The sequence below is a fragment of the Eptatretus burgeri genome, chromosome 17 (genome assembly GCF_056783735.1).
Source record: "Eptatretus burgeri isolate ZD-2024b chromosome 17, Ebu_testis_v1, whole genome shotgun sequence".
Lineage (NCBI taxonomy): Eukaryota > Metazoa > Chordata > Myxini > Myxiniformes > Myxinidae > Eptatretus > Eptatretus burgeri.
The window spans coordinates 16,195,136-16,210,240 of NC_140977.1; the positions used below are offsets into that span (position 1 = coordinate 16,195,136).

The 15,105-nt window shown below is 45.2% G+C and overlaps 1 protein-coding gene across 1 annotated transcript in view; it reads right to left on the reverse strand.

Annotated features, from left to right (window-relative positions):
- Window positions 1-228: 228 nt before the first annotated feature.
- Window positions 229-15,105, reverse strand: part of LOC147009398 (uncharacterized) — a 97,964-nt gene continuing 83,087 nt past the window's right edge. The window contains 2 exon segments of the mRNA XM_085862190.1: window positions 229-940; window positions 942-1,621. Coding sequence (XP_085718316.1) covers window positions 869-940; window positions 942-1,621 — 752 coding nt within the window. The 3' untranslated portion in view covers window positions 229-868.

Consider the following 15,105-nt stretch of genomic DNA (forward strand, 5'->3'; position numbering starts at 1 on the left):
ACCGTGCCAGAGAAGTTCTAAGGGCCCCTTGTGAACATAATTTGGTTCCGTAAAGATCGGGGACCCTTGTTGTAAGTCTCATGAGTAAACATCATTTATGGAGTTGTTTTATGGAGTTGTTTTCTCCCTGTTCTCATGATTCCTGCTTTGCAAAGTTCATTTATAGTTTAACCTTGATTAATGCTTATAGTATAGACGATGCCTTTCTTGTAACAATATAAAACTCAGTAATACTCTGCTGCTTTATTTGGGGGTTAATTTTGTATACTTGCATGCTTTTTATAATCCATGAATGTGGGAATATCAAAGGTTCTTTGTAATCCTTCAAGGCTGTGGACAAGATGGTTTATCGAAGCTTGCAATTTTCGAGTATGGTTCGGTATCATAATAAATGGTTTATTGTTCCATAGCATCCTCTCTTACATCCTTCTACTCTGCCTTGAAAGCTCCTTGTTGGGTGAGTTGGGTGTAAGTTGCATCAGTGATTTTACGCGTCAAAAGTTTCTTTTTTGATGGTGGGAACAAAGCATATTACTGACCCAATTCATTCATCACTGTAGTTGTTAACAACCAATATAAAAATAAATTTGTGCTGCGATTCCTGAAAAAATAAAAACTAGAGAGTTCATAGAATACAATATTCTGCTCAGTCTTGAGAAAAAGGACATGTTCTCCAAACCCAAGCAGTTCACCATTGTGAATTCTCATGTGCGTTTTTAGGATGTACGGCTGATTAAAAGATTTTCCACAACTTGTGCTAGGAATGGGCATTCTCCATTGTGAATCGTGTGTGTTTGAAGGTTAGATGACCGACCAAAAGATTTTCAACATCTTGTACATTTCTTTGAGTGTTCTTCAATGTGAATCATCACGTGTTTTTTAAAGCTGGATGGATGAATGAAGGATTTTCCACAACTTGTACATTTGCAGGGGCGCCCTCCATTGTGAATTATCATGTGCCTTTTCAGGGTGGATGATCGATTAAAAGATTTTCCACAACTTGTACATTTGTACGGGCATTCACCATTGTGAATTGTCATGTGTGTTTTCAGGGTTGATGACCGATTAAAAGATTTTCCACAAGTTGTGCATTTGTGTGGGCATTCTCCATTGTGAATCATCATGTGTGTTTTAAGGTGACATGACCAAATAAAAGATTTTCCACAAACGGTGCATTTGTGTGGGCGTTCGCCATTGTGAATTCTCATATGCTTTTTAAGGTTGTATGACTGATTAAAAGATTTTCCACATATCGAGCATTTGTATGGGCAATCTCCACTGTGAATTCTCATGTGCTTTTTAAGGTTAGATGACCGATTAAACGATTTTCCACAAACGGTGCATTTGTACGGGCGTTCTCCATTGTGAATTGTCATGTGTGATTTAAGGTTGTATGACTGATTAAAAGATTTTCCACATATTGAGCATTTGTACGGGTGTTCTTCATTGTGAATTCTCATGTGATTTTTAAGGTTGAATGACTGATTAAAAGATTTTCCACAACTTGTGCATTTGTATGGGCGTTCACCATTGTGAATTATCATGTGTGTTTTAAGGGTGCATGACCGATTAAACAATTTTCCACAAGTTTTGCATTTATATGGATGTTCAGATTTCTTGCCTTTGTGAGCCTTGTGAAAATTATTCTCGGCAAACATTTCATTGTTTGTTTTGTCTTGTTTGTAAATAGTCCTCTTGCTTGTTTCATTTGGTGAGTCCTGCGGGCGTCTCTCTGAACCATTCCTCCAAGTCGGCACAGTCTCTCTTTGGGGCTCAATGGATCCACCTGAAATACATCACATCCAAAAAATATATATATATTATATATATATTTTTTTATATATATATAAAAATATATATTATATTATTATATATATTTTATATATATATATATATAAAACAAAATATATATATATATATATATATATATATACAAAAAAAAAATATATATATATCAAATTCTGTACAATACTTGAAATATTCTGACAAATGTACCCAAATATGCACGACTGTATGTGCTGCCATGTCAATGGCTCAACTAACATCAAGCTCATTGCGGTGGGAGGGTAAAATCCCACAATGGTCCCAACGGCTTAATTCCTATGGAGACATTTCGAATTAATGACGGACAATGCGTACACCGGTCGTACAGAAAAACACGAGAACCTTAGCTCTTTTAAAACAAATGGGTTTGTTCCCCAAATCACAACCAATCAGGGGAAGATTGACATGACAAAAGGAATATGACGGCAGGTTTGGATAGGGAAGAAAGGGGAACACAAAATCGATAAGCAATTTTGTACAATGAGAATAACCAGAGAGTTGGTGTCAAAGCCACCCAAATGCTCGCCTGTTTATACATTTATAGTTTTTAAAAGACTAGTCGAATAATATTTTTTATAAAGCATTGCAGTGCAGTCTGATCCAAATAATTTTAAAGCAATATATGTATTTGTATATTGTAATCAGTAAACTAATACACATATTAAATGAATGGCAAGCGTCTCGTATAAACAGGCGAGCATTGGGTGGCTTTGACACCATCTTAGGTTGAAATTTTAAAAAAAATTGAAATCATTTGTGAATTTCAACTTCACTACACCAATAGTATACCCCAAAGAAACCTCCATGCCAAATATCAGCATCCTAGTACACATATTAAATGAATGGCAAGCTTCTAAAAAATAACTTGCACCAAAAACTTTAACGTTGATGTGCTACAAAAAAGTTAAGTTCAAAACAGGTCAAAAGTTTAAAACATTTGAAATTATTTTTTTAATTTCAACTTCACTACATCAATAATATACCCCAAAGGAACCTCCATGCCAAATATCAGCATCCGAGTACACATATTAAATGAATGGCAAGCTTCTAAAAAATAACTTGCACCAAAAACTTTAACATTTTCAGGCTCACGCTGACGCTGATGCTGACACTCACGCTCATGCTCACGCTCACGCTCACGCTCACGCCAGGGGTATCGTTATAGCTCTCTGTTCTTCGAACAGGCGAGCTAAAAATGAATTGAAAGAAACTTAGGCACCTCAATCCAATTTCAGTCACTGACGGGAAAGGGACAAAAGCGGGAGACTCAGCTCTGGTGAACGAGCATGTGGAAGAATGAGCACGGAGCAGCCATGAGGAGAGACGAGGAAGATGATGGGCAGGACAATGAGGAGACTGACAGGATGACGAATGGACACAGGGAAATGAAAACAGGCAGAGGCAGGCAGGATGACATCCTCAAAACTCTCCTTAATTTTTCTCCTCAAGAAATCATTCTCCTCAGACCAAACCCATTCTCCTCAGACTTGGACATGCCTCACTTCTTGAAACCCAACCGCCTAATTTGGCTCCTCCCTCTTCTCCTGGGACAATGAAAAACTCTGCCCCCTCGAGGTGATCCGAGCTCAGCCCCTTCGGAGGTGACAAATGCTCCTCCCCTTGCTCTCGAGGTGATCCAAGGTCCACCTCTTCTCTCTCTCTCTCTCTCTCTCTCTCTCTCTCTCTCTCTCTCTCTCTCTCTCTCTCTCTCTCTCTGTCTCTCTCTCTCTCTCTCTCTCTCTCTCTCTCTCTCTCTCTCTCTCTCTCTCTCTCTCTCCATGCCCGTCGGTAGAGGTTTACGTCACCATTTCATGCACAATTTCCTTAACCATAAGCCCTAACTATTACCAAGCACCACCCCCTGTGCGGTACACATTCAAACAAGACAATTCTTAAGCCAACGTTTCTCTACTTATTACATTGCAATGTGCTTAACCACTCGTACATGAACCATGCCACTCTATAAATTCTGATCTGCTCTATGGTAATGTCCAACCCCCTGCCTCTATAAAAGTAACACAGCGCTCCCCCCCCCCACCTCCCCTCCCTCCCCAGAACCACAGCTCCTGCAAAGTTCACTGCGGGGGCAACAGCTACAGCCTTAACACACAGATTCACAGCCAATTAACCTCAACAAAATAAATCAAGAGGGGCTGTGGGAAGCAAACCGTAGCTAACTGACCAAACCTTACCATACCACTTGGTCCCATACCACTCCTTAGTTGCAAGAAAAATTCAAAAATGCACAATTATATGCACAGTGGATTCTCCCCTCTTGTCTCCTCGCTCCGATGTCTTAGGGCGGGAAGAGAATGGCTGGCAAAACCACAAACACGCCTACCTTAAAGAGAATTTACCTGAAACAAATCAAACTCCATGACTTGACCACAATCCCCTAAGTGGATGTCACCTGCTCCAGCTGAGCCCAAATACCCAATTTAGAATCCACTTAACCAGTTTCACTGGCTACCTGCCCTCCGTAGCACGTGTCAAGTCACAAAGGACCAAGTGGAACATTCCCACATTCATAAACAATTCCTTCATTCACAACAACAATAATTCCCTGCAAGGCCATGGCTTCATCTTTTAACACAATGCAGGTGTGGCCCTCAACTCGGCAGCGGGGAGGTCCTGCACAAACAAGATGGTGGGGACGCTTCAGGCTGTGGTACCCGCAGTTCAGGAGCAGTCGCTGACCTCACAACTTCTTCACCTCCCCACTCAACCCCCCGCCCCTTCAACTTCTCTGCCCCCAGCAGTCAAACAGCTCCTTTCCTGCAGTCTCACTGAAAAAGGGTCTCCACGATACAGACTCTTCTGGCCTCCGGAAATCTTGTCCTCCGCCTAGGTTGCTAAGGGTCTCCCACCCAATGGTCGCACACACAGACCCTCGTCCGACAGGCCCTCCAAACTCCAGACACCTCCGGTTGCCAGGGATGAGTTATATCAAGAGGGGCCGCAGTCAATACCCCTCTAGAGCCTGATCTGTACCTGCGGACACACACACCTTCCCCATGCACAAAATCCCAAATGTCACTTCCTTCCCCACTGCCATACAATTTTCCACCACCTGCAATACACGCAATGGTGCACCTAACCTGCCATGGCCTGCGTACAGACTAATCATCAACACACGCTCAAGCAAAACACAATCCTTCATTTACAAAACACATATTTTAACCCTTTACACCCGAAGCACTTGCTTGACCCTCAAGGCCACTCTTGCCAGTCATCCATAACAATTCCCCCAACTCACCTGCATACACCCAATAGCAAAGCATGCCAAATCCTGACAATGGGGAAAGGTAAATTTAACACAGCCAAGCTCCACTGGGGAGCCCCCGTTCAACACCAGCAGCGCCTGCTGCAGCCATTCTTCCCATGAGATCTATGCAAATTAAAACCCAGGACTGTCTTTCCAAACCGAGAGCCCATAAATCACAATGGTCCATCTGTGGAAGGTGATGTGGGCCTCTCCGGGATTTTCCCAAACACTCCATAATGTTTCACAGATGTTTCGGTGGTGTCCAGTGGGCTGTATTCATACCTGGGTCATGCGGATTGACCCGCATCCATAGACCAGCACAGCATGGCAGGATACCACATGCTGTCTGTCCCAGAACCTCAGGGAGAGGCTGCCAGGCTACATGCCTGGGTGGTCACCTCATCAGGACCTCACTGGCCCTTAGTGGTGCTGCCACCAAAGAGAGGCCACAGCACCTCCCCCTCGTGGTCCTTATGGTACACCATAGCAGGTGCCCAAACAGAACCACCTCAAACCCGCAGGGATCTCAACCCCCTCCATGGCCCGACGACCCCACTGGCCGTAGACACTCACTTGGACAGCACCCTGATGGACAAGGGACACCACACTCCACCAGACTCCCCGTGGGGCCTGGATCGTGCCACAGCACCCATGGTCAGACCCCACATCCAAATTCTGCCAGTGCAGCTCCCCAGCTGCCTGGCCCAACCCAATCTCAAAGGGGGGCACCAGGGCAGTTTCCCATGAGGCCAACCCCCTTAACCCCATCGTGTCCAAATCCTGCAGCCTGGGGACCAACTCCCACCAAGGCTGCTTTGAAAAAAACTTGTACACGTGGGCCTCGCATGTCCAAATGTGGCTACATATCATTATCCTGTTACCATTTGGCTTTTCTGCCCCCTCCTGCAGCTCATTGTTCCCTCATTGTCATGAGTTGCCAGCTGCTCATGATTCATAGCTCTTACCTCTGCATTTGCAGTTCAAAAACATTTACATTCCAATTTGGGCTCCAAATGACAAGGGTCACAGTGGCCTGTCTCATTCTCAATGCCCGACCACTCAACTCTTTCTTTCTTACCACCTGCCCCGTGGCAGCCAAAACACACCCCACATGCCACGGGTGACAACCCCAGGCACTGAGTCAACCTCGACAGGTCCTGAATATCCCGGGAACCGACACAATGACTGCTCACACCAGCTCACACGATGACGACGGACATAACCTCTATATCCAGCAAGAGCTTGGACCCGCACACCAGTGCTCTGGCGTCGCTCCCACCATGAGCAGGCTCACCCTTCACCCCACACATTGCAAGATCAGACACTTGGCTTGCCAGCTCAGGTTTCAGCAGTCTGCACTTATCTTGGAGCCAGCGCCGTGTCACACCCTGATGGTCCCCAGCATGCCAGAAGAACCCTTGCCGGGTCTAACCCAGCATCGATGAGTGCCATACCGCAAACCACAGAGGTCTCCTCACACACCACGGAGATTGTGATACCCCCTTCTAAACCCTCTTTCCTGCTCACCACGTGGACAATCTCTTCCCAGGGTAGAATGACGTCCACACAAGCGCAATGAAATTCCAGGCTATTATCACTTGATTTTCCTGAAGCATTGCTTTCTGAACTTGGCACTTACAAGAAGGCAAATCTTGAAGTTTGTTTTGTCGAGCCAATATTGGAACAATCCCAAGAAAAATGCATTGAGGAGGAGAGTTGCAGCAGCTGTGGCTTCCTGTTGGTTGAGCGGGAGGCTCATCTTGAATTAGGCCAGAGTGAGTCAAGTACAAGCTTTGAAGAGAAAATGCTACCACTGGGTGTGAATGTAGAGCGATTCTTGTGATGAAGATGATGCTCGGCATTTTTCATTGGATGGACTTGCAGTTGCTGATGTATCCCAGGAATCCTTTCCAGGTGTGAGTCCCATCGATTCATCGGCGGGAGATGTTGAAGATAAACTGCTGGATGGGTTGCATGAGGAAGGTGATTTGCTAAATACTGGACTTTTTGGCAATGAGACCCATGATGAATGTAATTAAGGACTTTGTCAGTCTTCTTTCAATCCAGTGGTTGAGAAGGATGCTGAAGAGGTTGTGCTACTTGAGAGGGAGTTTAAGGTTGAGGGGGGTGTAATGGAGAATGAACCATTGGATGATGATCGTTGTTGGATTGGAGGCAAGAAGGGGATGGATGAGGAAAATGAGCTTTCTAAGGAGTCTCTGTCTGAGGTGAACACTTGCCAAGAGGCAACTCAGGAAACAAGTTTGGCAGAAACCTTTTCTCTTTTTCTGGCTGATGGATATGCCCATAATGGAATGGTATGCTACCGTGACCACCAGCCTTTGGTGACTGACCCCATCACACCAACTGGACCATCAGTTGAGAAAGTTGGCAGACGTGGACCACCATACCTTGGTGCACGCGCGGCTCTGATGGTGACAGTGTGGTTGGCCCTGGTCAGTTTTGGAATGTTTGTGGCCCGATTTTACCAATTCACCTGGCACACTCAACAGCTGTGCTTCCAAAAAGTCTGGTTCCGGATTCGAAGGACAGCTATGGTGATGGCATTTGCATTAACCATAGTGGCTGTTTGTCTGGTTTTTGTCTATCGAAGGATGGTGGAGTATGGTTGCCGGCATCCATGCATACCCGGGAATTATTGTCGTCGTGCTGGTTGTAATTCAGCCAATCATAGCTTTGTTCCGTCCTCATCCTGGCACACCGAAGATATACATTGTTAACTGGGTGAACTGGGCTGTGGGAATGTCTGCCTGGATTAGAGCTATGCCCACAGTTTTTCCAAGAGGAGGATACAGGCATCGATTGAGGGTGGATGTGAGAACTTTAAATCTACCAGATCCTGGAGGAGGATGCAGGTTTCTGGGAGTGGATGAGAGAACTTTGGGTCGACCAGATCCTGAAGGAGGATGCAGGCTTCTGGGAGAGGAAGATAGAACTTTGGATCTACCCGATCCTGAAGGAGGATGCAGGCTTCTGGGAGAGGAAGATAGAACTTTGGATCTACCCGATCCTGAAGGAGGATGCAGGCTTCTGGGAGAGGAAGATAGAACTTTGGATCTACCAGATCCTAGAGGACGATGCAGTAGTCTTCTGGGAGTGGATGGGAAAAATCTGGGTCTCCCAGATCCTGGAGGGGGATGCATGCATCAATCCTGCTGCCTCTCACAAGAAAGCTTGTAGATGCAGTTCTTGTGGCTGGCCTGGTCCTCTGGCATCTCCTCAATGAGGTTATGCTTGAAGTCAACAATAGCACCCAAACATCAGCCAGGTGCTCTCCAAGAATTTGAAATAATAGGCAAATTTAGAAGAACAAAAAAAGGGGGGTATGGAATCCAGGGAGATTGAAAGCAACGTATCCACGGGGTGGATTAGAAGGGTGCAAGGAAAATTAGGAGTGGTGGATGACACTCTTGGACCCGACCAACTTGCAACAACCTGTACTTAGAGTAAGGTGCCTTGATGCTTACTGTCGCAAGGGTTCAGTTTCGCTTAGAAATTGGGACATGGGTAATTCGGATGGGAGTGGACGAGACTGGCTCAATGGTCACTAAATGGATCGGTATGAAAACCAGAATTGTCGTGTTGTATTGATTTCTGTTATGTGACAAGAATTGAGTTGTGTTTGGAGGATGAATGTGGGTTAAAACATGTATGCAGTCCATGGCAATGTAGGAACACGATTATAATTTTTGCATTACAATGTTTGAGAATTGAATGGCAACAAGGGAGGGAATGACATGTTTTATTTTGTGGGTGGGAAAGATATGTGGGTCCGGAGGAATGGATCAAGCTCTGGAGGAGCGGTGACTGCGGCCCCCTTTGAGGTAATCTGTCCCTGGCAGCCGGTGGTGTCTGGAAAGGGGGACCAGTTGCAGGGGAGGTCTGGTTGGGTGACCAATGGTAGGGAGACCGTTGGAAACCCAGGAGAGGCCGAGAGAGCCTGGATGGTGCGGAGACCCTACCCGGCGGGGCGTACAGCAAAAGAGCTGTTTGGCTGTCAGGGACCGAATAGTTGAGGGTGGAGGAGGGGAGGGGACAAAGAAGTCGTAAGTCGAGTGACTTGTTCTTGGACTGCCAGCACCACAACCAGAAGTGCCACCATCATCTTGGTTGTACAGTACCTCCCCGCTGCCTAGTTGAGGATCACACGTGTGCATAATAACGTTTAAGCCATGGTCTTGCAGGATTGGAATGAATGGTTGATTATTTGGTATATGTGTGTGTGAGAGGGAAGGTCCACCCGAACCATGTCACTAACCTCTTCCAGAAGGACAGGGCCCACGGAAATTTGAAAGAGGTAAATTGGGATGGCTCTGCAGGTAATGTTGGGTATTATGGCTTTCACCCGGGAACGCAGTCTTTCGACGGGGGTTGTACAAACATTAAAAGGTTTTTGGTTAAGTTTTCATCTGTGACGGTAGATCTTCCTGACATATTCGGCCTGCCACAGGAGTTAAGAGCGGGGAACCAAGAGTTTGCAAATATTTTAATTGTTGTGTTTAAGGGGTGTAGAACGTTAAGGAGCATAGGTAAGTTAGCTGCAGCTCGCTTCCCAGAAACCCTCCTAATTTATTTAATAGGCAAATTACAGTGGTGTGATTCGGTAAGTGGTAAGGCTGGAATGGTAATGCCTGTACTGAACCTTACAGGAGCTACAGTTCAGGGGGGAGGGGGTGTCTGTGTTATGTTTGTGGGGTAGATGGAGGATTTTCATCGCACAGGTAGGATAGTATAGGGTAGCATGCTCTGTGGATGAACATGAGACATCTCGATGTAATTTAGGCCTAAGTAGGGAAACTGTCAGCTTAAGTTGTTATGTGTCACCGTACGGGTTTGGGGGGGGGGGGAGTGCTGTGTTAATTCGGTTGAGATTAAGGCTAATTTCTTCCAGTATGTGATTACCCCCTGTGACCTTTTCCTATGTTTTTGCATTTACAAAACCATAAATAAAAGAACCATGCTTTCAACAACAATAGCAACAGGGCCGAACATTTCCGAGCAGGCAAGAAACTCCGCTTTCTCGGCTTCGTGCCAACAAGCCATGCCCCAAGGCTTATGATTGGTCGGTGTGACTTGAGAGGAGGTGGAGATGATCAGAGAGGATATAGTTGGGTGAGGTACATGGTGGAGATGAAAGGGGTCTTGCTCGCTGGCTTCTCCTCGACACACCGAAGAAGGCTGTGCGATTTTCGTGTTCACGCTGCGTGAAGATGCCTGCGTGCTGGAGCAAGATGCGAGCCATTATTGTTTGGCTGAGTCATGAAGTTGTACGTTTATGAGAGGAAGAGGAGACCAGACGAGAATAAGAACACGCCTCGTGGCCTCAGAAATCGTCCCGTCGTATGGTCAAGGAGAAAGGCAGCACCCATTTACGAGCGGCTTTGCGCCATTTTGTGGGTTTCCCGTGCAGTGACTACACGGTTTGATGCCAAGCTCCAAAAAGAATCATCCCTGGACACTCAGCTAAGTGCAGAACAAAGGAAGGGATTTTCTTTTAGGTAATCTTTCGCCTTGTCTGAATTAAAGTCTGTGCAGAGACGTCTCAAAAGTAGCATTAATTTACATCACGTTTCATTACCTCATGCTTTGATCCACTTCCATTATAAACATTTTATTTATGTTCATTAAACCCTGTTTATTAAGATTGCTTGTGTCTGTCTATTCGTTGTGGGTTTGAGTGTAAACTCTTGTCCTACGTCTTGGTGAATGTGTCTGGTACGTGCTTCGCCGGCTCCCGTCCCGCGCACGCCATAATCTCCAGAGAACTCTGCTGTTCGCCTGCAAGGGAGAATTGTTCGGCTATCTGTCGAGGTCGGTGTTAACCGCGCGTTTGTGAAAGGCAAGCTCATGCTCAAGCAATACAGCAGGCAGGTATGCAACAAGGCCATGAAGAACAGTGAAAATTTGGTAAAATGGACCAACTGACCCACTAGTACACTTAATGAATACATTGCTCTTATGCTTAATATTCTTAGCCACGTCATTCTCAGACTCTATTTTGGCTTGCCGAGTTATTTTGTTCACCTGCCTTTGCTCACTCCGATAGTGATACAAATCTAACTCTAGTACTGTTATTTTATACTTCAAAAATGCCTTCTGCTTCTCCTCAATAGCATTCCTCATCTCACTGCTCAACTACCCTGGCGTCTTTCTGCTTCGAGTTTTATACCTCATCGGAATGTACCTACTCTGTAACTCTACATATTTGCTCCTTGAAGGTTTCCCATTTCTCTGATGCTGATTGCCCTCTTGTTAGCCTCTTCCAATCTACATCACTGAGCTCTCTACTCACACTCTCAAGGTTTGCCTTCCTGAAATCTAATAACCTTAATCTGCCATCCTGAACTCGAACTCTTCACAGTCCGGTCAGTTAACGCATATTTGGAGAGAAATTGTGACTGGCCGGATTAAAGCATGAGACTTGTCATGAATGACGTGTGAGTCATGAACAATTATTTCATCGGGAGGGGAAGGGAGGAGGGGGTTCTCAGACGAAGTGACCTCGTTTTACAGAAATCCAAGATGGCCATCACGCATAGAAAGTCACTACGATCTACTTGATGGCTAGAATACTGGCGAAAGTGGCTAAACACAGGGTTTTGAGGTAATATAATTCAAATATATGCATCTAGTCTTCAGTTGAGCATTCATATACGAGGTGTGTTCAAAAAGTATCCAACCTTAATTTTTCGTGCGTAAACAAATGAAGCTCAGGAGGCATGGTTTGGTGCACGTATGTAGGCGATCCTAATCCGTATGCGTGAATACTTTCCCGCCTGCAGAAGCTGTCAGTCGCCGACAGACCGCCGATGAGTGAGGAAGTGTAAGTGAGCACCGTCGGATTTTCGTTTTTGACAAAATGACGGATCACTGTGGTCTCATCGCCAGTGATCACTGTGTTGAAGAAGTTGGGATCGCTGTTCACAGTCTCCAGCATGTCCTGTGCGATCTCCAAACGGAGTTGCTTCTGCACGATCGTAAGCAGCTTTGGCACGAACTTCGCTGAGATTCTCCTTAAGCCAAAATCCTCAGTCACAATGGAATGAACGGATCCAATGCTGACGCCCGCCTAGTCTGCAAGTTCTCTGATCGTGATTCGACGATCCTGCATCAGCAGGGTCCTCACTTGGTCAATGACGATCTCATTTCGGGATGTTGAGGGCCTACCAGAACGTACTTCACTTTCCACTGATGTGCGACCATCTTTGAAGCAGCTGTACCACTCTTTTATCTGTGTGCTGCCCATTGCTTCGTTCCCGAAGGCCTGTTGAATCTTGCGGATCGTTTCCACTTGGGAATCGCCAAGCTTTACACAAAATTTGTTGCAGTAGCGTTGTTCAAGTTTTTCCGTCATTTTGTCAAAAACGAAAATCCGGCGGCGCTCACTTACACTTCCTCACTCATCGGCGGTCTGTCGGCGACTGACAGCTTCTGCAGGCGGGAAAATATTCACGCATACGGATTAGGATCGCCTACATACGTGCACCAAACCACGCCTCCCTAGCTTCATTTGTTTACGCACGAAAAATTAAGGATGGATACTTTTTGAACACACCTCGTACTTCAAACGTATAGTAAGGGATTAAATGAAGAAATGATAAGTAAATATCCCCAATAACACATTTTCTTTTCTTCTTTTTTTTTGCAGATAATGGACGAGTATTGTTGCATAATTTGTGGGAAGACTGACGATAACCTGAAGTGTGCTGGGAATAAAACTTCCGAGGAGGTCTTGCAAACCTATGAAGATTCCCGAGAGAATGTAACGTCCTTTTAGGAACTTGATAAAGCGCTAGTCGATTTGGATCTTCGAGGTCATGGAGGTGCCACTGACTTTCTGAACAATAGTGCTAAGTGGCACAAAATGTGTCACCTTAAGTTCACCAGCTCGAAACGTGAAAGGAGTAGAGAGCGACGTGAAAACACACGAAGCAAGAGAAAGAATGTCAAAATGCCAGGATAAGGTCTCAAGGAGGCCACTTACGAGAAGAGAGGGAAGGGTAGTAGGAGAAAGGAGTCGCACCAGACAAAGATACCTGGAAACTTTGCTTTCTTCCCATGGGATTCCAACAATTAGGAAAAATTATTTGCTCTCCTCACTGAAGATGGGGTGGCCTGTGACTACCCAGATGGCAAATAAGTCAATATCGCCTCTGGTCAATCTGTTGTGCCGAGTGGTAGCAATCCGATGCCAAACTCCGACTACGAGAAAGCTGACACAAGAATGTGTCTCCCTGTCTAAGATGCTTTCCTAAGAGGTGCAATTCCAGGAATGGTCAGTGCAGTGGATACAGATGTTCTGGTGATCCTGTTCGGCATCTTCTCTGAGCTTACACTGCATAACCCTGATACTCAGTTGTGCGTAACTATCGGCAAAGGGAAACATTTCTGATGTCATTTCTGATGAGCATGCCAACTCCATCTGTCAAGATATTGGCAAAAAAAAGTTCCACGCCCTTCATTTTCCATGCCTTGATGGGATCCGACACCCCGTCACAATTCTGTGGAAGAGCAAAGATATCTGTGTGGAAGACAAGGAAGGCATTCGCTGCTGCAAGAGATGGATTTCTTTTTCCACAGCAGGATCCGTTTGGAACATTGGATGACAAATCAGTCCCCTTCACCTTGATAGAACAGTTCACGTGCCGCCCCATGAATGGTTCACGCACGCTTGAGAGTGTGAATGACCTGAGACAAGAGCTCTTTTGTCATAAAATAGTTTGTACAATGGAAGACCTTCCACCAACACAGGATGCACTTATCCAACACACTAACTGAAGTATCTATCAAGGCAACATCTGGTTAGTGAGCTTGAAGAGCCAGCAAAACGCACCTAGTCCAGAAGCCTCTTTTCTTTCATTCCTCTTTTTTTCTGCCTTTGGAACAAACTCCTACACACTCTTCAATTCCACTCTTCCCTGCAGGTCTTCAAAACAGCTGTTCACTACCATCTCTTATCTTCCTCCATCCAAAACCATGATCTTTTCGACTCCCGTTAATCCACCCCAAACTCACCTCCTTCGTATTCCCTGATTTCCTTCCTGAAACCCCCTGTAGTGTCCATCTTCTTTACCCCATGTACTCCGCCCCATCCCTCTCCCTTCCACAGATCTCCTCATGTGTCTACTCCCCACTGTTTTGTGCTTCTCTCTTCCATCCCCCTTGTCTCCTGCTCCCCTTATTATATGTTGTGTGTTTGCTCTGATACGAGCCTCGACATTGTTTACTTTTTTCCTTTAAAAAGCCTTTGGCTGGACAAAATCTGAGGACAGCTGGAAACTATTGTGGATGAGACTCCCAAAACAACAAAACACTGGAGGGAACTGATAAAATGTGGATGTAAGACTGAGCCCCTGTGTACACGTAAGTGTGTGTCTGCAAGAACAACCGACTGGAGTAGACAGCCCGATGCCAGTCTCATGGAAACTGTGCATAATAAACCTGTGATTGTCACTTGGCATTTAGTTGCGAAGTCTTCTGATGTGCAAGAACGATGTGTAGAATTACAGCATTAGGTAGTCGTGTAAGGTATGTAAACGAGGCTATCATAGATCGAAGTACATGATCTATAACGTGACTTGATTTGGTCAGAATTGTATTTCAGGTTTGACCCTGAAGATAAAATAGTATCAATGAATCCTCACCAAGTCAACTATTTAATGATGTTCATATCATATCGCAATGTACATGTACATAAATCACAATCTCAAAATGAATAGACGTGCACACTTTGATGTTCATTTTGGCCGCCATCTTGAATTATCACTTGTTGCATGATGGAAACTTCATTGAAAGAGTGCTATGTCAGTGTTCTACGACCAGCAAATCGTATTATTCGTGCTCTTGTGAACATTTCAGTCCAACTGAAGATCGAGATATTAATACTTTTGATATATATCATCAACAATGGTGGCCATCTTTGATTGTCATATAAAACATCAATGTATTGGTCTTGGAATGTATATTGTTGCGGTTCTCGGAAACGCATGCATCCA